The sequence below is a fragment of the Calliphora vicina genome, chromosome 4, assembly GCF_958450345.1.
Source record: "Calliphora vicina chromosome 4, idCalVici1.1, whole genome shotgun sequence".
Classification (NCBI taxonomy): domain Eukaryota; kingdom Metazoa; phylum Arthropoda; class Insecta; order Diptera; family Calliphoridae; genus Calliphora; species Calliphora vicina.
In genome coordinates, this window is record NC_088783.1 from 12,600,158 (window position 1) to 12,625,710 (window position 25,553).

The 25,553-nt window shown below is 31.4% G+C and overlaps 2 protein-coding genes across 3 annotated transcripts in view; one reads left to right on the forward strand and one right to left on the reverse strand.

Moving 5' to 3' along the window:
- LOC135956854 (uncharacterized) overlaps positions 1–20,326 on the forward strand; it is a 163,017-nt gene extending 142,691 nt beyond the window's left edge. The window contains exons 5-13 of the mRNA XM_065507448.1: positions 977–1,837; positions 12,842–12,938; positions 13,004–13,919; positions 13,989–14,501; positions 14,809–14,940; positions 17,969–18,187; positions 18,258–18,410; positions 18,492–19,883; positions 20,005–20,326. Of these exons, the coding sequence (XP_065363520.1) occupies positions 1,412–1,837; positions 12,842–12,938; positions 13,004–13,919; positions 13,989–14,501; positions 14,809–14,940; positions 17,969–18,187; positions 18,258–18,410; positions 18,492–19,883; positions 20,005–20,065 (3,909 nt within the window). The 5' untranslated portion in view covers positions 977–1,411 and the 3' untranslated portion in view covers positions 20,066–20,326. The remainder of the gene's footprint in view (positions 1–976; positions 1,838–12,841; positions 12,939–13,003; positions 13,920–13,988; positions 14,502–14,808; positions 14,941–17,968; positions 18,188–18,257; positions 18,411–18,491; positions 19,884–20,004) is intronic.
- Positions 1,872–3,462, reverse strand: LOC135959159 (uncharacterized). 2 transcript variants are annotated; one of them, XM_065510211.1, is made up of 4 exons: positions 3,338–3,462; positions 3,123–3,275; positions 2,635–3,072; positions 1,872–2,320 (listed from the first exon to the last, which is right to left on the reverse strand). In XM_065510211.1, the coding sequence occupies exons 1-4, from the start codon at positions 3,372–3,374 to the stop codon at positions 1,926–1,928; spliced, it is 1,023 nt and encodes a 340-aa protein (XP_065366283.1). In that variant the 5' UTR covers positions 3,375–3,462; the 3' UTR covers positions 1,872–1,925. The 2 variants fall into 2 exon arrangements, with proteins under 2 accessions (XP_065366283.1, XP_065366284.1); XM_065510212.1 differs by having other exon boundaries at positions 1,875–2,320; positions 2,635–3,060.
- Positions 20,327–25,553: the final 5,227 nt, after the last annotated feature.

The following is a 25,553-nucleotide window of genomic DNA, read 5'->3' on the forward strand; positions in this document are numbered from 1 at the left end:
ACCATAACAAGTCCATTTTTGCAAAAGAAATTTTGAACAATAAATAGATCCACGATTGATAGAAGATTCGAACCATAACAAGTCCATTTTTGCAAAAGAAATTTTGAGCAATAAATAGATCCACGATTGGAAGAAATTTTGAACAATAAATAGATCCACGATTGAAAGAAATTTTGAAGTATGAATAGATCAATGATTGTTGAACTATAAATAGTTTAAAGAAAATTTTGAGCTATAAATAGATCCACGATTGAAGTAAATTTTGAACTATATAGAGATCCTCGATTGATGTCACTTTTTAATTATAAATTTATCCATGTTTGAAAGAAATTTTGAATTATATTGCTTGAAGATTGCTTGAAGATTCGAACCATAATACGTATTAAAAATAAATACATCCACGATTGATAGAAGTATAAAACCCAAATAATATTACGGATTGATAGAAGATTTGAGCCATAATAAGATCATATATCAAGGAATATGTTTAACAAAAATGAACTGTAAGTAGATCTATGACTGATCGTAGATTAAAATCAGAAAAAGGTCACAGATTGAGGAAAATTTTTAACTTAAATATGCCTAAGACTGATCGCAGATTGAAACCAAAAATAGGTTAGAGATTGATTAGAAAACTTTGAACTTAAATAAAGCCATGAATGACAAAATATTTAAACTTAAATATGTCGATGGTTACTAGAAAACTTAAATCATAGATTTAGGAACAAGTTGAACTTAGATATATGTATATCTGGTTAATAGAAAACATGAATCATAAATACATTAAAAAAACATAAAATGATCATATAGTGAGAATTGTCAATTGATAAAAGATTTGAACATAAACTCACGATTGATGTTAGATTTGAACTGAAACATCCAATCCACGAAATTTTTTTTTTTATAGATATTTTTTTTTAACATTTTTCAAAATTTTTATTTGTTATCTAAATCAATACATTTCTTCTACTTTCAGCAAATATTTTTATACACAAAGACATGATGGAATTTGGTTAATAAGTATGAATTTTTGTTTGCCAACAAAAGAGTTATAACAAAACTAAAACATTACAGTAGATTTTATAAAAACACAAAACTCTCAACTATCTTCTTTAAAATATAAAAAAGCAACTCTTAAACTCCCAGCATTAAAAAGTAAAAACAAACTCCCAACTATACAAAACTAAAAATTTAAGAAAAACAAAATTATCTAAAGATCACTAGCATCTTATAAAACTTGAAAACTGACTTAAAAAAAAAAACAAAACTTTTCCTAAACAAACACCAACAAACCAGGAAACGCGACAAATTTCCGCAGACATTTGATTTAGAAACTTGACAAAACGAGTGCCACATTGGGTCACTCAGGGCGGCGAAGGCAACGGCGCTCATTGATAAACGTGCTGGGGCCATGGAGCCGCCTGGCGGTGTACCGCCAGATAGAGATCGTCAATTGGTTTTAAAACAGATGGTAACATTTCATGAACGTCCCGAGGGTAGTTTATGTGGCAGAGCCATAACGACCACAGCACAACAACCCAATCCAGCGTTTGCTTCGACAGCAACCACTTACTCGGCAACAACACAAGCGGCCACGGCATTTAGTGGCAGCTCCATTGGTCATGCCTTGGTGAAACATCATGGGACAACAAATCCTCTGCCAGGACAACAGCAGCAACAATCAAATTCTTCGGGTTCTTCGCCTTCGCAACATGGCAGTACAACAAGCAGCAGCAGTAGTAGTTCAACCACACTACAGTCAGCAACATCGGCCGGCAGTGCGACAAGTCAACAGCAAACGCTAGAGAAGCTATCGAGGCCCATGGCATTTGATAAGGTAATAAAAATAAAAGATTTTTAGAATATATTTTAAAAATAGTTAAGAGTTTATAAAAATAAAGCTGTTATAATAATTGCTTTTAAAATTATTTCTGTTTGTCCGTCTTTATGAAACGGCATGAACAGACTTGTATAACGCCATCTTCATTAGCATTTTTCTTTTCCACATGTATGGGACACTTTAACTCAATTTCGTTTTCATTTTTATCGCTATTGGACAACAGGGTATCTAAGGCTGATTGCATTAGACTGGCCATTTGTTTCGGTTCACTTTCAGAATCTGAATCTGGGGTTTTGAAAAATATTGTTGGATTAGAAATTATCGCAGTCTCATCTTTGTGGTCTCCTTCTTGTGGTCCTTCTATTGAATTGAAAACATAGTCGAAATTGGGTTCATTTGTTTGCCGGTAAAAATGTCTTTGTTGTTGCAAATTAGGAGAATACGACTGCTGGCTAGTTTGTGAGATATATGGAAGGGAATCTAAAAAAGGAGAGGTGTTTTATCTAGCTTAGAATCAAAGTGAGGGTGAATTCCAAAATGTCTGTATGTAATGCTGTCATATCTTTACCAAGACAAAGCAAGCAAACGCGTAGATAAAATTTATCAAAAATTACACGGTTGCGTTAAGGATCACTCGACTTTTTATGATTGCATTTCATACATACGTTTTGGAATTCATCCTGATTTCAATAAGGTTACACCAATAGGTAGATGAATTATATACTTTGTATATTGAGTTTGACATTCACTTATGGAAATGTATTGATTTTTGAATTATAAAATATTTCACTTACCCATTCCCACTTTAAACATCATCATATTGCCAAACTTTACAAGTTCATCAAGGGAAGCAATTGGATTTAAAAGTCCATAAGATGATTGTATAGGCTGCGGTGGCATAATAACATGTGCTCCTACAACTCGCGTATGTAACATGGGGGGCAAATGTTTATTCCTGGCATGTTTATGGGTCTCTTTAGAATGCTCCTGGTCATCACAACGTTTATCCATAACAGATTGATCTAAATTATTATCTATGGCTTGGTTTACCAGCTTTGAATCTGGAGAAGTATTTGTTAATCCAGTTACTTTATGATCTGCTATTTGACGTTCATTAAATTTCCGTTCTCTTTCACGTAATATTACGGCCAAAGGTCGGCTAATGTTACGTTTCTTATTCAATTCTGAAGTAAGATTTTTGGAGCTACTAGATGAAGTTCCTGTATCAAAAACTGTGTCAAATAGTACTCAAAATTTTAAATACAAATTTAACTTAACTTACCTTTGTGATCGGTTTTGTTATCAATTTCTTCCGAGTTTGGTTTTCCATTATGCAGCGCCACAAAATCTTGCTTTACTCTAGAGTTGGTAGCATCCTTTAGGGAATTACGTTTAATACGTTTTAAAGACCAAACTTCCAAGGGTGTTAAATAGACTGGAATTCGTATAGTTTATTTAATAATCTTCAAATGTTTAAATAAAATAGCTAATACTTACCAAAAACGCTAAATAGTAAAGCCATTTTAAAATTCATGGTTTATTATAGTGAAGAAAGTTGTAAAAAATAAATGTATTTTTTGCTTGTATTTGAAAATATTTTATTTGAATTGAAAATATTGAAGTATGTAAATTGATAACGATTTCATGGATCTTATGTTTCTCTTAGCAAAAGTAAACAAATATTGTTAAACAAGTTTTTATAGTAGAGAATGCCAATAGTGAAGTTTTAGTGACTTACTAGTAATATTGTCAGTGGTACTACTGACCAGATGTATCCCAGCCAATGTTAAATGTCTGTTGACATTTAACATTAGCTTGTCATTGAAAATCCACCACTACTGACTAGGTAGTTGTTTTCTATAGCTGCACAGCATAATAATGCCGAATTTTATAACACTTCACCAAATTATCCCTGCAGGGAATGCCAGTAGTAAATTTGTAGTGATTTACTAGTGACATTGTCAGTAGCACTACTATCATATGTACCCCAGCCAATGAAATCTTCTATTGACATTTAACATTATCTTGTCATTGAAAATCCACCAGTAGACTGTATCACTATTGACTATGTAGTTACTTTCTATACCTATTGACTACACAGCATAATAAAAAAAAAACTATTGACGCGATCGTCGACAGTGTCACCAAGAACTGATGCCTCTAATGTATCTCTACTGCGCTTAAAGGAAAGTTTGTCGACATTTTAACTAGTGAAATTGTCTGTAGAGATATAGTATTGACATAGAGATATATGGTCCTAGGCTGACTACAGGGATGCTTTAAAAAAATTTTAAATACAAACAAAATCAAAGAAATTTTTTTAATATTTTTTTTAATTTATTGGCAAAAAACTATGCCAATTTTTTTTTTTAATTTCTCTTTCTTAAAAATTTTTAATTTAAATTTTTTTTTAAATTTTTTAGTGAAAAAAACTTTAAAACAAAAAATTTTTTTTGATGAAAAAAAACATTCGGGGTAGAAAATATATTTCCCGATTTTGACCCATTGTCCGACTTACTTTGGCCTTATATACTCCGTTACAAAGGTATTTCAAATATCTATGATTAGATATCCAAATTGTCTATATTAATGACATAAGGTAGGGAGGGTCACACATTGCTCTAAAAACCGTAACTACTTTTTTTAGCATAAATTTGTTTGACGTGTTTGATCTTACAAGTGTTTTGTAAGATCAAACAGCATCAAATAAAATAAAACTGAAATATTTGTTTTGAATCATCCAATATAAAATAAGTTTTTGAAATAAATAAAAGAATTCAAATATTTTATTTAGTGGTTACGTCTTTTTCGGCAAATATTTGTCATGTGTGACCCTACCTTTAGTAATCCAGCTGCGAAAAAAAATAGCACCACACTCAAAAAAACCTCTTCATGTTTAATGGTTTTTGTTGTATGTTTTGGATTGTATTCGAGTTTTGAGGACGTCTGACGTATAAGCGAGAACCTTCTAAAAAAAACATGACAAAGTTAGTCTCATCTGTCCACTTTTTCACTGGCCAACTTTGATGTTCCTTTGCGAACTTCATGCTCTTGGCGATATGTCTTGCATTTAAAAGAGGGGCCTTTCTTGGACTTCACGCTTTTAAATTATGTTCTCTAAGACATGTGCGATCTGTTTGTACTGTCGCAGTTATATTAAGGTCCTTTATTAGTTCGGTTATAGCTTTGAAAGGATCCCTTTTGCTCTCGCGGATCAATCTTTTGTCGTGAAGGGTGGTCAGAACTCATTTTCTTCCACGTCTTTCAGCCTTTTCTTTATAATTAATTACGTTGTGAATCATTTTGTTTGAACACCCAAACAATCGACCAACTTCTCTATAAGATTTTCCATCCGATATTGGTTTTTTGATTATTTCGCTTTTCTCCGCACTGATCGGATCCCTTTTGCTCTCGCGGATCAATCTTTTGTCGTGAAGGGTGGTCAGAACTCATTTTCTTCCACGTCTTTCAGCCTTTTCTTTATAATTAATTACGTTGTGAATCATTTTGTTTGAACACCCAAACAATCGACCAACTTCTCTATAAGATTTTCCATCCGATATTGGTTTTTTGATTATTTCGCTTTTCTCCGCACTGCGGTGTTTTCCAAGACCCATTTTATTTAAAATATATAAGTATTTGCTTTTCGTTAAACTTTGTGATCGAAATAATAAAAATAAAAATCAAATATTTTAAACACGCGCACGTGCATGCAAAACATAACTCTTTTTATAAAAAATGTGTAAGTGGTTCTATTTTCTAAATTGCCAAAAAAAAAATTACAATAACAATTTCAGTACTACATTTTTAATATAGGAGACATACTAAGCAATATATTAAACATAGAGACGAGACACTTTGATTTGTCAAACAAAAATACAACAAATCATATGTCGGATACAACAACAAAATACATTGACTAGCATGTATTTTGCTGTTGCAAGAGTTAGGTTTTTTGACAACAGACTTAGGTTTTTGACAATTACGTCTCGTCTCTATGTTACCCTATGGTATTAAATATCAACCTTTGAATAAATACCAACACTAATTATTTGTTTTTGGAAAAATAAAAAAAATGTCATAGTGGTGCTATTATTTTTTCCCAACTGTATATGTATACTTTGTGGGGTCGCAAATGAAAAATGTTGAAGTAACAAAAGGGTATAAAAAGAATCTAATATTGTTCATTAAATTAAAAAAAAATTTAAAAAAACCATTCGAAAAAATAATTTTTATAAAAAAATGAAAAAAACAACTTTGCAATAAAAAATAAATTTTGTTTACCTAATAATATTTGAAATTTTTATTTTGAAGTATAATTTGGTGAAGGGTATAGCCGAATATAGCTCTCTTACTTGTTTACACTAACTATGAGAATCTGTTGAGGGATATATACACTAACTCTAAGGATCTTATTTATTTAACTCAAATAATACAGATAACTTAGGAAAAAAATGTTCAACATCTCTCTGGTTATAGGGTTTAAAACCTTTCTAATTTAACATTTAACATACAAGTTATATCCTCTTATTAGACAAAATGGAAAAAAAGAACTAAATCAAAATGTGATTTGATTATCACAACAGATATGTGGCATTATGTGCGCTGGTAATCAATAAAGTCCATCCCAGGCTTTTAAAGCCTTTTTGTGATTTCATTTATAATTTAATCATTCCCTTTTGCGGCCATCAGCTACATACAACCAACGACCTACTACTGTCAACCACATTAAATGCCTTTACAACAAGATCTTATTAATTATCGTTAATTATACAGTTTACTCTCCTACTCTCTCATTCACTCACTCTCTTTAGCTATCACTCATACATATACCTGTTATTACTTTACTTAATTCTTGAGAAATTCACACACACTTTTAAAAAGTTGAAGGTGAAAATAAAGCTGCATAAATGTTATAGACCACCAAACGAATATTAATGGAGAACAAATTAAAAAAAAGAACAATAATAAATTTTATCGATTGTCAATCACATTGCCTGACAACGATGACGCTGCAAATGAAGACGTGGCTGATGATGATGACGACGACAAAGTCTGTCATCAATGTTTTGCCAGTAAATCTTATGCAAAGCCCTGGCAGTTTATATGCTGTGTGATATATTTCCTTGAAATTATTATTTAATTAATTCTCTTTTTATGCAATAACTGTCCTATAAGAAATGTTTTTTGCATTCTTTAGATGAGAAAATAATATAAAAATACGGTTGTGCATTAAGTTAGTTGGCAGTAAAACAAAATAATAGTATTTCCCACCCTTAGCTAAATATGGGCATTTCCACAGCAAAGGTCCAACGGGATCGTTAATTACATACAATATTAATAAACCAAAAATTCTTTCTAATATGAACAAATTGCACTAATATTAATTGTTAAAATGAGAAAATTGAACTAAAACACTGAAAATTAATTTTATTGTAGCTTTTAGATTTTTTGTCTTAGTATTTACTGTTCACATACATATTTATATCATGGTGAAACACATCTTACGTATTAGCTCTATCATGAATTTTAATTTTTCATTGAATTTTGTTCATGTTCTAAATCTAAATCATAATTTTCTATCAATATTGCTTTATTGTTTTAATCAAGTGTGCGAAATATTTTAATTTAAATCAAAATTGAGTGCCTTTAGCTAATAAATAATCACAACAAATCGTTTATTTTGATTTTCAAAGTGTGTCACGTTCGCATTCCTTTCAATACGAAGTTGGGAGAAAAAGTGGATGAAGTTGCGCGATAGAAAAAAATTATGTTAAAGAAAAAAAGAATTTAGTAAAAAAGAAAGAGTTAATGGTATTGCGGCACCATATAAAAAGTATGTTGAAGGTTTTATTTCATTCCTATTTTTCACAACTTGACTAATTAAGATTTTGAAAAAAATGTTTTTAAATGTTAGTTTGAAGTTTATTAGATACTAGTTGATCGCCCCGGCTTCGCCCGGTAGCAGTTACTAATGTTAGTTCTTCAAGTTTCTTCAACCCACGCACACCAGCCTGTTGTTATTTAATTGCAAATAAAATATCTAAATTTGTACTGCATACTTTAGGGAGCTTTTTTATTAAGTTGACTGGACTCACAAAAAAAAAGAATTTCCGAGTTTTACGCGATATTTTTGAATTTTTTTTCTTTACAAACCATCTCCTAAAAATTTCAAATCGAATAAAAAAAAATCAGCCAAATCGCTCCAGCCGTTCTCATGTGATGACATTACATACATGGACCATTTCATTTTTATATATATTGAAGATTGATTCTTGTCAAAATTACTATGATCTATGTTGCTAGTTACTTTTTTAATGTAAAGTTATACAAAGGGTATCAGTGCAAAATCATGTTTTACATTCGCTAGCCTAAAGCCTGACAAGCAGGCTAGTGAGAAGTTAGTTGTGTCCCTTAGACTATAACAATATCCTCTACACGGCACCAGTTCCATATTCAGCAGGGCAGTTACGTGCACATGTGTTTTAGTATTAGAAACATTTAAAGCAAACTGTGGTATCATTTAGGCTGTCCCTTTAATAAATGAAATATGTATTTTAGTTTACAAAAAAATATTTAGAAAATTCTAAATTGAAGAAATGTGAAAAAGAGACAAATCTCTAAATTCTGACAAATAAATAAATAATTAAATAATGTTTTTAGAAATCGAGGTAGCGAAAGGAAATTTCCAAAATGAAACTTAAATATATTTTAAAGTATATTTATAGATTTGTGGTAATTATTTGAACTTTTTATTTATATTATTTTGAAATATATCGAGCCCTTAGCGCCAAATTAACGTAAGCGACATTTTTAAAATTTTTGTTTTATTGCAGAAATTAAAATTTTATGGACCGACTGATGTTTTAGCGTTCTCAGAATATCAAAATTGTTAATAACATGAAAAATATAGGGAGTAAGATTTTATCGTAAGTCAATGCTTATATTTCACAGTAAACAAATTTTATCGTAAGCGACACACAGTGGTATAGAAAAAAAGAGGGAAATAAATCTGTAACTTCTAAATGGTTAGATTAGTTTGAATGAAATTTCTCATGCGCAAAGAAGATGTGTTGTCAAATTTAAGTTTTAAACGTGGAGCTCATGGGCCCACCAGGTGCGCGACAAAGGGCCCTCAAATTAGGACACCTCGGGTATGTTACATTTTTAAAACGATATTATTTCTTGGTTTGAGTTCCGATTTCAAAAAAATTACACATATAGAATCTTCTCATCGAGCACTACAAAAAACCTTGACATAGCTATCAATTATCTATTAAAGCTTAGGAGATATTTGCATTTGAAAATTAAATTTTCAAAATTTTTACCCAACCTACTCCAGTTTTTTGATAACAGCGTATCCAAATATTTCCCGATTTTCTCCGGTTTTCCTTTATTGGACTAGCAATACATGTATGTGTCAAATACCAAAAGAACTGTTTAAAAATAATGACTAAATCCGAAGTTATATGCATTTGAATTTAAAAAATTTTAAAAAGGCGTTTATTCGCTAATTTTTTGGGAAAAAAGAACTTTTTTTCTTTTTGAGTTATCGCAAAAAATTTCTATGAGGATGTATAAGGATTTTCTACTTTCTGAAAGCTAAGTTCTGATAAAATATTTGAAAGGAAAACAAATTTCAAAATTGTTGTTACCGAGGGGACCAGGTCCTTTCAAAAAACACCTATCTTTTATATAAAATAAAATTTTAGGGCAAAAATTCTCAAATCGGATATCCGATATCAAAATATAATAACCGATTATAGGTGGCTCAATATGTTTCTAATTATTTTGTAAAGGGTCCCGATAACCCCGACCCTGGTATCGATATTATAGCCAAAAAACTAAAAATTACCATTATTGAAATTTTTGGACACTTTTTTGGGAATTGCGGGATTGCTGATAATAAATTTCAAAATTCGTTTTTATTTTTCCATTTTAAATAGAAAAATCTACATAAGTGTGAAATTTCATTAAAAACTATTTATAAATAAAAATTTTATTTCAATTCGAAAAATTTTTATCTATGCAAAAACTCAATACAAATTTTTTTTGTCATATTTTTCTATAAAGTATTCCATGAATTTTTAATTGTCAAAAGTTATGAATGTTTTTGAAAAATAGACAAATAGCTTCAACGAAATTGTATTATATCGCATCATAACATTTTTAATTCTATGTATAAATTTCAAAATAATCAAAAAAAACCTTCTCCCGTAAAATTTGTGTTTTGTCGCTTACGATAATTTGGCGCTAAGGGCTCGATATTATGGTGTTCACATTATCGCGAGTGATCTGTACTGTTTATTTCACTAAGTTATATCATATACTTTATAAGTAAATTTTAATTAGATTTAAGTACATTTTTATTAAAAATTATTTGTAATAATTCAAATAAATTATAATAAAAATGAACTTAAGCCTTATTAAAATTTACTTTTAAAGTATATGATATAACTTAGTGAAATAAACAGTACAGTTCACTTGCGATAATGTGAACACCATAATATATGAACACCCCAAAATATGAACACTTTTTTTATTTCAATTGGCTACTCTAAAATATGAACTTAGTGCAAAAGCTTTAAAATATGAAGTTTATTTTTGTTTTTTTTTTTAACGGATTTTATCTATCAAAATTTCTAACATACACGCATTCAGCTGGAATTCCATATTAATTTTTATACCCTACACCACCATAGTGGGGATGGTATTATGCGTTTGTGCAGATGTTTGTAACGCCCAAAAATATTAGTCTAACACCCACCTTAAAGTATACCGATAGACTTAGAATCACTTTCTGTGTCGATTAAATGATGTCCGCCCGTCTGGTTGGCTGGCTGGCTGTCCATGTGAACCTTGTGCGCAAAGTACAGGTCGCAATTTTAAGATATTTCGATCAAATTTGGTACATATTATTTTTTTGGCCCGGGGATAAAGCCTGTTGAAACTGGCTGAAATCGGTCCATTATTGCACCTAAATTGGACTTTATCGGTAATAAATGTTTAATTTATAAATGTATTTCCACAAATTGCGCTCCAAATAAGTTTTATATATACAAAATTCATGTCACCAAATTTTGTTATGATCGGTCCATAATTAGTCATAGCTCCCATATAGACCCGCTTCCGAAAATCACTTTAACGTGCATAAATCGCTTACAAATTTTGGTATTCTCACAAAATTCAACATAGTAAACTTTCATATAGACATAAATCACACGACCTAATTTCATGGTGATCGGTCCATAATTGGTCATAGCACCCATATAAGGCCCACTTCCGAAAATCACTCAAAAATATAAATTATTGAAATTTTAAAAGAAAAATGTTTTTGCTCTTTTACTTAGTGTAGGGTAGGTCAAGCCCGAACATACTTTCTTACTTGTTTTTTTTTTTGGAAAATGGTGAATCTTACGATCCTAAAACATTCCAAGGTATATCTTGAAGGGGGGGTAACAAAATCACTTTTTCCTATCCGTAGGAAGTGAGTTGCTCTACTGTCCGTGTTTGTACAAGTTACGAGCTATGTAGGGATTTGCCAACTGAAAGTAGACAAAGTTGGCAACCTGTATCTCACCTCGTATACTAAAAAGGTGGTCACAGATTTCATTTTCTGAAATCATATGTCCTCCGGTACGATTTTTTTGTACTTCATTTTGCAATCGGACCAGTAGTTTAGAAAATTCTGAATTGAATGGAATTGTCAAGGTTTTTTTGGACCAGCATATGCTAGAAGACTATAGTTGGAATCTCGTGAGAGAGAATTAACACTCTTCATTTTTAATATTTTGTTCAAATTTTAATGTTATTTTTAATATTTTGTTTCTTAATAAATATATTAAAAGTTTAATGTCCAGATATTTTTTTTGAATATTTTTTCTGTAGGGTCTGTTGTGGATTGGGCTGCAATTTTGTTTACTGAGCCAAAACTGAGCCTCATTGTTGAACACAATTTTTCTTTAAAACAGGCGTCACACTAGGCAAATTAGTTGCGCAAGTCTCTTGCCCAATAACAAAACTTCATGTAAAATTTTCTTCTCCTTAAGCCGACATTACCTGTAGTCTGACTAATTTTAAAAGTAAATTTAACGTGGTTCAAGCGTCGATTTATTTATGATGATTTTCCAGAGTATTCTGATCATAAATGTAAAAAAGTGAGCGCATATCCCAATATGTTACCAACTGCAGAGGAAATTTAATATAATGCCCCTTGCTATAGCAGAAACGCATTTAAATTATATTTTCCCATATTTAAATGAAGGAAAAATGGAAAATTGTACGCCTTAAATGTTTTACATTGATAATATATAATCATGATGATGGAAATGATGTTGATTGCGGCGACAAGACAAAAAACTAAATAATGACGATGCCAATACAGATGATGATTTAAATATGAAAACTAAATGAATATTCTGTGATATTTGCTGCATTTGTTAAACTACTAGAAAAAAAACACAAGATGTGCATCAATTTTCAGCATTGTTGAGTTTTAATGGCGTCATAATTTTTTCTACTTTTACAACGTTGTTTTTCTGCTGCCGTTGTGGGTTTTGTCAAGCGTTTGGAAATTCTTTTTATTTATTTATTTTTTGTGAGTGTGAGTGTGTGTATATAAAGTGCTTTTCAATCTTTCGTTTATTAAAGTTTAGTGGTGGTAAATTGAGAAATGAGTATTTTGATTGAAGTACAACTATCTCATCATCCTCGCCATCAACATTATCATCATCATAATCATTCTCGCCACCAGCACCCACACAGCAAATCACACCAGGCAAAAGGTTACACGTTGGTGGCATTTAAATGATTTGGATTCGTTTTGAGAATATTCATATCTATGTATGCACCTACAAATACTAGATGTAAATTTAGTATTTGGTTTAGAGATACTTTTTTTTGTACAACAGTGCATAATAGTTTGTTAAGAGTTATATCATCAAGGTCAATAATAATATTCTAATAAATTTGGGTTTTCTTTTGTTGCATTTATTTTTACAGATGGAAGCTCTTGTACGTGAAATGCAGGATCCCGAGCATGGTGTGCCAGTAAGGCAACAAAAAATGTTTCTTACTTCTATACCTTATGCTTTTATGGGTGAGTTTTTATTTAGGACAACTATCTAGTAAATTCTAAATTACAACTGCTTATTTTATTAATAGGCTACGATCTCATTGAATGGCTTATGGATCGCTTGTTAATTGAAGAATCGGAGGCCTTGAATATTGCCAATCAATTATGTCTTCATGGCTACTTTTTCCCCGTCAACGATTCAAAAACTCTAACTGTCAAAGATGATTCTTCACTCTATCGCTTTCAAACACCCTACTATTGGCCTTGGCAACACAAGGCTCCCGATAATGTGGAGTATGCCATTTATTTGGTTAAACGTTCTTTGCGCAACAAGCAACGCCATGCCTTGGAGGACTATGAGGTAGAAGCTTTGGCTTCGCTGCACAAGAATCTAAAGGGTAAATGGGAAATTATATCCATGCAGGCGGAGGAGCAGGTACGTTTGGCTAAAGAACGCAAGAAGGGAGACAAAATTGTGGGTGATTCTCAAGAGAGAGCCTATTGGCGGGTACATCGTCCACCACCGGGACAATTTACACCCTTGGAACCATGTCCCGTACCCTCGAGAGACCGGCAGGGTAGCAAGCAGAATAAAAAGAAGAGCGTAGATGATGTGCAAAGGGAGGTGGACTACTTGAAGAAATCTCTGAATCGTACACGCATGAAAATGTCTCAGGCCTGCGAATCATTGGTGCTTTATTCGGAAACATTTTCGGAATATGATTTCTTCTTGCAACCAGTATTACCCTCGAATCCTTGGGTTACTGAGGATGTCACCTTCTGGCAATTGAACAACACTTTCGTGGACATACCCACTGAGAAGAGAGTTAAGCGCTGGGCTATTTCTATTGAGGAATTGGTATCGGATCCAACGGGTTTGCAGGAATTTACCACATTTTTGGAAAAAGAATACTCTCATGAAAACATACGCTTCTGGATAGCGGTCAACCGCTTAAGAAGATCTGCCCATTCACAGGTATCCAGAAAAGTGCAAGAGATTTATGAGTAAGTTCAGCTACAGGTTTACAGGTTTGAAAGTGGTTGTTAAGTTATTTGAAATTTCTTTTATTTTAGGGAGTTTCTTAAGCCTGGTGCTCCCTGTGAGATCAATATAGATGGCAAGACCATGGAGAGTGTTTTAAAGGGTTTAAAGAATCCCTCCCGTTTTACTTTTGATGCTGCCTCCGAACATATTTATATGCTGCTGTTGAAAAAGGATTGTTATCCGCGTTTCATACGTTCGGAACATTATAAACGTTTGTTGGAGACGGGCATACAGCCGGCCCACAAGAAACGTTTCTTTAATTTCGGTGGTGTCAGTGGTGCCAAAAAGAAAATGACTGCCGCTTTGTCCAGCCAACCCAATCTGGGTGGCAACGAGAGTTCCAGCAAAAGTGCCATGTCCTCCGGTAATACCTTCATTATGACAAATGCTCCGCCACCGGGTAGTTTGGCTAGGCGACGCGGCAGTGATCGCAGTCTCAGTGGTTCGGCTCATGAGTTGGCGGTGATAGGTGTCAATAAAGACAACTCTTCCAAGGTGCCTCACTCACATTCGCAAAGTAATCTCAGTGAGATACCCTACAGGTAAAGTACTCTCTGCTCTCAATATTCTCTAAATCAATTTAGAAAGTTTGTTAAGACAAACGAAAACGCTTTTTTACCAAAAATAACAATAATTGAATTGGTTGTTTTTTTTATCAAAACAAAAACAATTTTTTTCTTTTTCTTAATTTTTTTTGTTATTGGTTTTTTAACATGTTTTCTGTTTTGTTAAATTCACTGCATTTTTGCCATTAACAAACATAACATCTAATCAAACAAATACAAATAACAAACAAAAAACACCAAAATTCCAAAAATCAAACCAAAACAAATTTGATTCAATCATCAGTAGTGAAAGTATTTATCGGGGTGACATGCCTCCGCCACAAGAATCTCAAGAGCCCATTTGTTGTGTTGTGAATACGCGTTGTACACAAAAGGACTATGGAAATCTCAATAGTAGTTTAACCTCCTCACACCAGTAAGATTTCCAAACAATTATTTTCATTTCTCTATACGTTTTTTTATTTCTTTTTTTTAAAAAATCTGAAAATTTTTTTTGAATCTGTGGTTGTTTTTTTTTGTTTTGTTACTTTTCAGTATGAAACCAAAAAGGCCTTTTAATTAATGTTGTACAAAGTGCCCCATGTGATACTGTATATTTTTTATAAATCTACTTTTGTTCTTGTCTTTAAATTGATCTGTATATTTTTATTTTTTAAATTTTTTTGTTTCTTCTCTACGTGTATTGCCAATTTCATGTGTAACTCTAACTCTACTCTATACAATTCCACAAATATTTTTGCCTCACTATTTCCATTTCAAGTTTTGGTTTATGTGTGTTTTTCTTTTTGGTTTTCTATTGGTTTTCCTAATTTTGTTTTCTTCAATTTTCATATTTTGCTATATAAAATTTAAATTATTACTTAAGTGATTTTGTATTCGGCCACAGTCGAATTTTGTGTGTCTTTCATTTTGCGATTTGAGTAAATTTGTTTAGCTTTTTGTTATTAAATTTTTAAGACAAACTTTTCTATTTGTCGAATTTTCTCTAACAAAATGAATGACATTCAATAATTTTCGAAACTCATTGTTGTGCTCACTGTATGAACTTTAGATTTGAAAGCTAATAAAAAATTACCTTTTAAGATACTGTAATAAGTTTTTTTTGTAAATATTGTACACATTGGGTGTATGACTTCAAAATCCGGGATTTGCAATAGACGCGGTTTTTTTTAATAACTTATATGTCATTTTGTAGGGTACATATCTGGCATTCTCACTTAGTTATTGAACAAATTTTTTTTGCTTCGAAAATTACGAATTTTGTGCCAGCAAAGCGTTATATTCGGGAAGTTTTGCTTTACTTCTTTAATTTGAAGAAAAGTGCAGCTGAAGCACACCGATTGCTTACCAAAGCTTATGGTGATCGGTTTCAATGTGCGAGAGATGGTTTTTGTGGCTCAGAAGTAGTGATTTTGACACTTGAGACAGAGAATGCCCAGGCCAGCCAAAAAAGTTTGAAGTCCAAGAATTGTAGGCAGTACTCCATGAATATTGTTGGAAAAACTCAACAAGACTTTGAAAAATTTTTGGGAGCTTCTCAATCAGTTATTTTAAAACATTTGCAAGCAGCCGGATTCATCCTAAAGCCGGAAAATTGGGTACCATACGAATTGAAGCCAAGACCCCTAAAAAATAAAATAATTTTTGCACCGAATCATTAATTGCAATGACAAACGAATCCATTACGATAACCCAAAGCATGGACATCATATGTGAAGCCCGGCCGAATTGACACCAAAGCCAAATACCCATGGCTCTTTAGTTGTTGTTGTTGGGTTATCAGCCCTTTTCCGAATATCTTCGGGTTATTCCCAGATGTAGTAGGAATGTCAACTATGCTGCTCTAATGTGGTCTCCTTCGTTGAGTGGTACTCAGTGGAGAAATATTTAAAGATGTCAAAACGTAGCCTTAAGGACCGTCACAGGCTGCCTTCAAATTACCTCCGAACACCACCTTCACGAGGAAACCAATGTTGTACCGGTCAAGGAACACAACGTCATGTTGACGAAATTGTTCCTTCTGAGATGTCACCGTAGGAGTCATCCAAACTTCAGCACCACACAGTTGGATTCTCCCTCGAGGTATGTCAGACAGGACCTACGGAAATACGAGGAGAGCATATGTCGTATGCATTTCATCGCCGCTCGTATATGACACAACATTTACAGAGACGCCATCAATTCCGAGGTAGCGTCATATGAAGACGCCGAGAAGATTCTTCCGCGTAAAACAAGAGTCGTTCTGGCACAACTAAGATAAGGATGGAGCAACATACTTAATGCATTTTGGTCCCGCATAGATCGTGACGTCCTCAACTTATGTCAGTGTCCTCACGACACCGTTCACATATATAACTGTTCAGCCAACCCTACATCACTTCGTCCTATGGATTTATGGACTCATTCTGTTGAAGTAGCATAATTCCTACGTTTTGAATAATATGCATAACCCCCAGAATTTTACAGATTGATTATTGTAAAATTATTTGTGTATATTATGAGCTGGTGAAATCTGACCAGACCATCATAGGGAACTTGTACCGAATGCAACTGATTCGTTTAAAGCGAGCATTGGTTGAAAAACTCCCATAATATGCGGCAGAATATTACATGAAATATTCCACTTGGGCACATTTTGCAATACCTGTAAACAATTATTTATAATGAAGTGGTTGAGAAGTTTTGCTTTTCCCGTTCTACTACTATTTGTTTCGATCGATATAGAACGCTGTCTCTGGGATACGGTTTACTTCAGAACAGAGTACCCGAAATTGGCATGATTCGTTCTTGGCCTCAAAAGTTGAGCAGTTATATTGGCCGGAATTCAGATGTTGCCAGAAAGATAGGAAAAGTTCATAGCTAACAATGAGCAATACTTTGAATAAATTTATGCTGTACAAATGTTTCAAAATAAAAGCCTAAAATTTGAAAAAATACCGGATTTTTAAGTCATACACCAATAATTTTTATTCAATTGAACAAAATACTGCTTCTAAAATATTGCTGCTTTGACCGAAAACTCGAAATTTCAGATGAAATATACAGCCTCTATACGATTTTAGATTACGGATCGATTTGCGTAGCATCATCACTTTTACAAAGTTTTACAATCCTTTTTTTAATATTAAAGGAGACCCTGATATTTAGGAGACCCTTATATCAAAAAGCCAATGATTTAATAAACACTTTAAATATTTCGAGATGCAAAAATAGCAATTCTCTGTCCTTTGCGCTGGATTTTCTGAGTAATTTATTGTATTCAAAATGTTTAATTTTTATACTACAACTAAGTGAGCACAACATTGATTTCACAATTTTGTTAAAAAAAAAATAAATGTTGTTAAATAAAATCTGTGTTTTAAATCTAAATTCAATGTTCACTTTCTGCACTTTCAAAAAACCTATAAGCAATAAACCTATTTATTCTCACACAATAAACGCAGAGATACACCCAAATCGAAAGCAGCACGTTTAGAGACCACCGTAGAAACGGGTGGTAGCAGTGCTGTCTGCCCTTGGGATATTCCCGACGATGTGCCACCAACTACACAAGCTCCCAAGCCAGCAAATCTAACAACACCAGTGAAATTGTCCGTATGTCCCTGGGAACAAGAGGCCGATCCAGTGCCAGCCATCAAAACAAGTGCACAAAGATTAACTAGGTAAATAAAACCCACATAAGAATTTTTCAAATTTAATACTAATCCTTGAATATATTTTACATATTAATAGTACTTCTTCGGATAATACAGAAGTATCGGAACGTTTGCAACGTAATTTGGTAATGCGTCATCAAAATACTGTGGATAGTGGTGAAGCTGGCATGAAACGTTTAATACCAAATTTCACAGAACAACGAAGAGCCTCAGTGTCTTTTACACCGGGGTAAGTTATAATTCAGCCTCCATACACGAAGCAATTTCTATCAAAAGTCTCTCTAAATTTTCTATTAATTTCGTTTTACAGTCGCATTTCAGAGTTTCCGGCAGGACGACCGTCCACTTCTACTAAAACTTCTACAACACCTTCACCTACGGTGGGCCTAAAACAAGGCGCATTTCCAGCTTTATTCGCTCCCTTGCAGGGTGCCCAGTATGCCACAGCTGCGGTAGCTGCCTTGGGCAATGTTATGACTACCACCAATATCGTAACCAAAGATCCGCCCTCTTTCTCCGATGCTGAAGTGGAAGAGGAATTGAATAAACTATCGTTATCGGAGCGTAACAGTGAATCTTCGGCCTCAGAATTGCCAGTACTGCCGACACCAAATCCAACGCCAACACCACCTCCAGCTACCAAAGTTACACCACCACCGGTGGAAGAGCAAATTCTCGTTACAACTGAGACCCAGACACAACCCATTTTATTGGAGAGCGAGAGTCCTCGAGAAAGTTCAGCGAGTGAGTCCTCACTGGCCAATGAGGGTGTGGAGAATAATAACGCCACCGAGGGAGATTTTGAGGCGGAGGTAGATTCCGAAATCCAAGAAGTACAAATTGAATTGATAGAGTCTTCGAGTGGCTATGAAAAGTTGTGTGAAAGTCAGGAGGAAGTTGAGGTCTCACCACCTACCATACAAATTGAAGGGGAGGTGCAGGAACAAGAGTTAGAAAAACCCACTATAGACGAAGCTATGCTTAGCGAGGAAGTAGACGAGGCAACTAAAGATGCTATATCCAAAAGTCCATCTACAGAAGTGGCCATTTCAGCTAAACCCAGTCCTGAGACCGAAGTTGAAATTACTCTTACCGAAAGGCCAAATTCAGCTTGTGAGCATGAGGAATCTCCTGACAAGGATCCAAACGATGAAGAAGAAGAGGGTGATGAAGTTTCCACATCTCCTACAAAACCTGCAGATGCCTATAGCACCCATGAAGAACTTTCACCCACCACCGATGAATATCAGGAAGGTTTACAATTCGGCGACGATGATAAAGATGATTACGATATTGCTGATTCTGAATCAAATGTGGGCTATATACCACCAGCACCCACACCAGCTCCATCCATGGCCCCACTGGCGGAAATGGACACCGATACGGTGGATGATGAGTGCAGTGAAGAGTGTAAGCCCAAGGAGAGTCCACAAGCTGAAAAATCTGCCAAATTACCCGTATGCAGTATTCCGAAATGCACCACCGAAGAAGTGAAAAAGAAACGTAAAAAGCGCCACCTCGAATCCAAAAAATCAGCCTCAGCTGAGGAGAAGGATAAAGCGACTACATCGACAGCAGTAACAAGTGCTGTAGTGGCTACAACGGCGGCTGGGATTGGTAGTGGTAGCGTTGGAAGTGGTTTTAAAGAAAGTAGTGCCAAAACTGAGGCGGACATAACAACTGTTTGCCCCTGGGAAGATGAGTAAGTTGTGAATTGAGTTTTATAGGTCTAAGAGAATTAGTTAAAGAGGCTCTAGAAAGTTTTCTAATGTTAAGAAATTGCAATAATATTTCATTAATTTTTTCTCTATTTTTTGTTTCAGAAATGTTACCACCAGCGATGGTACTTTTACCAAAACTTATGCCACCCTAGGGTATTTATGAATAAAACCCAATCTATTTCGTTCTGTGGTCAATAAACTATTAAAACGTAAAACTTACAAAAAATGACACAAAAAACAACTTATTATCTATGCTAAAAACTAACTAAAAACATGAAAAAAAATATATAACAACTCTTAGGTTTATCATAATAGTTTCTTGAAAACAAGAAAATATTTATAAAAAAAATATATATATAGAGATACTTAACTTCAAGAAGAAGGCTATAACTTAAAATTTAGAACTTAGTATGTGGCAAAAACCCCCAAAAAAAAATAAAATACAAAAAGAATGAGCAGCAAAGAAAATTAAGTAAAATTTTTGGAAACTGAAAATGGTAAGAATGTGTGATTAAGCGATTAATCAAACAGCCTGATTAATCAAATTTCTAATCAATTAATTGTTTAATGGAACATTTTGATTATTCGTATTAATGATTAATTGGTAAATTTTCATTTTGACTATTCAAAGTTCATGTATCTTGTTAAGGTCTTTGAACATAAATATTCAAATTTAAAAAATCAAAGTTCAAATATCTAATTAGTTATTGTTATGATTAATTAAAACAGTTCATTAATCGATTAGTGAGGTTATTGATTATTCAAAATGTCTGGTTATCCATTTGAAAACACTTCTCTAGAGACTATGTAATTTTAAGGTCAATACAAAATGCTGAAAGGAAACTTTTGAATTTAAAGATTTCTGATAAAGCCAGCTTCATTTAAAACCATATTTCAATTTAATAAATTCGTACAAAGATTAAACAAAGACAAATATTTTAAAACAAAGTTATATAATGTCTTAATAAGACATTAAACTTTATTCGAGCAGCTTTCCTAAGAATAAATAAGAATTAATAAATACTTGTTCAAAAATACATTATAGGAAAAAACTTCAATGAATAAAATTTATTCGCAAACAATTTTTAAAGTTCTCCTGAAAGTATGCAGCGTAGTGTTGAACTAGAGTAAGCTGAGTATACAAAATAATTAGACTCTCCCAAATTTTATGGCTGACACAGCATCAAAATACATTGATTTACATGTATTTTGTTATTGCAAGTAAAATAAATTGATTCATTTATTTTGTATTGACCTTAAAATCTCCTTTTGTTGTTAAAAATATTGGAAAAAAGTTAAATGTGTGATGTTGATGACAAATTTAAGATTACAAACAAAAAAATATGTTAAAAATATATAAGTTTAAAAATACTATTAGTTAATAAGTTTTTGAAATAGAAATATTAGTTTAATATAAGCAGAAAATTAACACAAACAAAAAAAATAATAAAATATTAAAAATAAAATACTGAGTGAGCCGAAAAAGAAATACAAACAAACAATTTCATAAAAATTTGAGTGCGGAGTAGCTCTGTAAAGAAAATTAAAGAATTGAAGTAATTTTCTCAAAGTTGATATACGGATAATTATCAAAATGAGTTGAAATTTGATTAAGCATTAAACTGTTATTTTGTTATCGAATATAAAACTAAAGAAAATCTCCCTTCCTTTTACACCATAAAATTCTCCCTAAACGCTAAGTAGGCAACACTGTACCACTGAGAGTAATGCTGGAGTAAACAGAGAGTAATAAATAACTGGTTAATGAATATACAAATTTGATCGTTTATTTCAATAACCAGTCAAGCAACATGAAATTCATAATTGAGTTATTAGGCGATTACTGTTTTGTAAAGGTAAATGCAGCGTTCAATGTAAAAATAAAATAAATATTGATCCCCTATTATGGTGTGACAAAGCCGGGAAATTCGTGTTTAGAGCGGGAAGGAGTCAAGTGATAGCGATTGACTGGTTTAATACTTAATATGTTATACTAGACCATAACCTATTATTTTTCCATAAATGTTATAGTTATCAATTAATGTGAAAAAAGAAATGATTTGCATAACCCTACACAGAAAAAATTATATTTCAATTCAAACATTTATCCCACATTGAACTGGTTTCAATTATTTCATTATTAAATCAAGTATTCATTTGTTCAAAAACTAAATTTCTTGATATTTTCTATTGAATTTTGAGTTTTAAATTTGATTATTTTGACAATTGAATATACAATTTTCGTTATTGCTTGAATTTCAAATACAAAAATTATTGAATAGATAATTTTCGTAATTGAAACACAAAAAATAACAAAAATGTGTTTTCAATTACGAAAATTATCTATTCAATAATTTTTGTATTTGAACAATAACGAAAATTGTATATTCAATTGTCAAAATAATCAAATTCAAAACTCAAAATTCAATAGAAAATATCAAGAAATTTTGTTTTTGAGCAAATGAATACTTGATTTAATTATGGAATAATTGAAACCAGTTCAATATGGTTTCATTTGTATATTCAATTGTCAAAATAATCAAATTCAAAACTCAAAATTCAATAGAAAATATCGAGAAATTTTGTTTTTGAGCAAATGAATACTTGATTTAATTATGAAATAATTGAAACCAGTTCAATATGTGACAAATATTTGAATTGAAACGGTTTAAGAAATAGTTTTTTCTGTGTACTTGGTTGGATTTAAAGTATTTTTTACGAATACATTTCAATGGCCTATAACGGAAGCAGAATGCTCTGTAGAACGACTTTATGATGGCGAATGACATCACATTCATATATACATATTTGTTCTGAAAAAACTATTCGCCATCATACAGTCGATCTACAGTGCATTCTGCTTCTTCTCTTTAAAATGTTCATTTGTCATTTTACTTTTGAATTTCCTAATAAAATTAGAATATTTCTTATGAAAGTTCTTTGTTTCAAAAACCAGTAAAGTGCAAACTTTTTTAAATATGTGTTAATATAGATAAAACAGTAACTCAAATGGTGGTTAACTTTCATAGGAAAAAATATAAATTTTTAAAAGTATATTTTAGGTTGCTAGGAGGAAGTTTTCTTTGAATCAATAATTTGTTGCTTGTCTGGTTTTTGAAATAAATTTGTTATACTATTACAAATATAATTTGAGAAATATTTCATTTTAAAAATGTGAAATTTGTCAGAGAATTGTTTCATTTTTAGGGGATTTAGATTACAACACTTTTATAATAAAACAATTTTTTATTTTTTTCCAAAATTTCTAAATATTTTTAAACTGTTTCAGCATTATTTCCATAAGAAGTTAAATTTTAAAAATATTTTTTAATTTAAAATTTTATACTGTATAAGAGTTTCTACAACTGGTATATATTTGAAATTATGTTTTGTTTTTTATTATAGTTTTGAAGTGAGTCAAGTTATTATTATTTATACAAAAATGTAAGTAATTTTTAATAAAGAATTATGTAAGTTTAATTTCGTTTGAAATTGTTATACTACTAGTAAATGTTACAAATTAAAATTGTGATTTAAACATTTCTACGAGAACTTCCAGAAAAAAAGCTAGCAAATATTTAATGGAACTCAGGGATGGAAAAATAAATTGGCACTATTCAAATTTATAACCTATATAGAATTTACTGTTAAATACAATACATGCTATAGAAATAATTGTTATACACAATATTTTCTGTAGAACAAAATGTTATAAAATAGCTTTTCCATAAAAAAAAACTGTTATTCATAAAATCTTCTATAGAAAATACAGTTATACGCAATATTTTCTATAGCAAAAACTGTTATACACAATATTTTCTGTAGAAAAAATTGTTATACATAAAATCTTCTACATCAAAAACTGTAATACCCAATTTGTTATATAATAGAACTGTTATATACAATATTTTCTATGGAAAAAACTGTTATATGGCATTTGTTCTATATAAAAACTGTTATACACAAAATTTTGTATAGAAAAAACTGTTATACATAGTATGTTTGTAGAAAAAATTGTTACACACAATGTTTTTTTATAGAAACAGTTGTTGTGCAGTAGCTTTTCTTTATTTTCTATAGAAAAAACTTGTATACAAAATATTTTCTATAGAAAAAACTGTTATATACAATATTTTCTGTAAAGAATAGTGTTATACACAATATTTTCTATAGCACAAACTGTTATACACATTATGTCTTAAAGAAAAAACTGTTATACACAATATTTTTTATAGAAAATACTTTAACACACAATGTTTTTTTTAAAGAAACAACTGTTATACACTAGATTTTCTAAAGAATAATTTGTTATACACAATATTTTCTATAGAGAAAAACTGTTGTACATATAATTTTCTATATACAATATAAACAATATTTTCAATGGAAAAAACTTTTATATACAATATGTTCTTTAGAAAATGTGTTATACACAACATTTGTTATAGAAAAAACTGTTATACATACATTTTTCTACAGAAAAAAAACTGTTACACATACAATTTTGTTTAGAAAAATTAAGAAAAATTTAAAAAACATTCTAGAGAAAAAACTGTTACATATCGATGGCTTAATATTAAAAAGGCGTAACTATTTTTTTTAAACTTCTTTGTGTCTAAATTGTATGGTTTTTATTAAGTTTTTCCTTCTACTGTAAAGTGACAAAAAATCGAGTTACGCCTTTTTTATATTAAGCCATCGATATATACAATACATTTTGGAGAAAAACAGTTCAACACAATTAATTCTATAGAAAATATTGTAATACTGAACATGTTCTATAGAAAATACTGTTATACACAAATTTTTCTAATAAAAGGTAAGATTTATGTGATATAATTAAGTTTTTGGTTAAATTTTTAATTAATTTATAATTATATTTGTTCGCGAATGAATTGAGTACAAAGAATACTCAATTCATTGTAATAATTCTAGGAATAATTCAAAGGAATTGTTATTAGAGTTTGTAAAACTGTTAGAAAAACATGTTCATATCTAAGTACAGTTTTCATAACTATTTTGAGTAAATCTCAAAATTGTATTATATTAACAAGCCAACAAACAAAATTTTAACGGATAAAGATAGAAAATTAGAATATTTAAACAAAAGCCAAGACGAACAAGCACACACACAATTAAAATAATAAGCATATTATAATTTTATTTGATTATTTTGTTTAATAGCATTGCAAACATTCCTTAATATTTAAAAAAAATACAATACAATATAACATAATCACAGAAAATTCATTTCAATAATTTAGTTAGTTCAACAAAACTAAAGTTTAAAAGTTATTGATTCATTTTAAGCCCTGGTAAGTTCTTATTTTTAATTATTGGCTGCGCCCTATTTAATGGAAGAAACCCTTTCTTAGTTTAAGGCGCTTTTGAAATTATACCTATTAAGTTATTATATTATAAGTTCCAAATACTAAACAAACAAGAATTGTAAAATGAAAATTTCTCTTTAGCAAAAAAAGAAAATCTCATAATTTAATATTATGTCGCGATCGTGCATGCTTTACAACAAGAGCCCCAAAAAGTATGCTGCGATTCGTTTGCAAACAAATAAACTTGAAGTTTTCATTTTATGATAGAGATATTTGAATAATTAAAAACTAAAATAAAAAAAATAACTATTTAACAAATCA

Excerpts from the sequence above, each read along its gene's own strand:
- LOC135959159 (XM_065510211.1), bottom strand. The coding sequence starts at position 3,374 with ATGAATTTTAAAATGGCTTTACTATTTAGCGTTTTTG. Across the intron at positions 3,276-3,337 it reads TTTACTATTTAGCGTTTTTG|TCTATTTAACACCCTTGGAA; the intron begins GTAAGTATTAGC and ends TACGAATTCCAG. Across the intron at positions 3,073-3,122 it reads TAACAAAACCGATCACAAAG|TTTTTGATACAGGAACTTCA; the intron begins GTAAGTTAAGTT and ends TATTTGACACAG.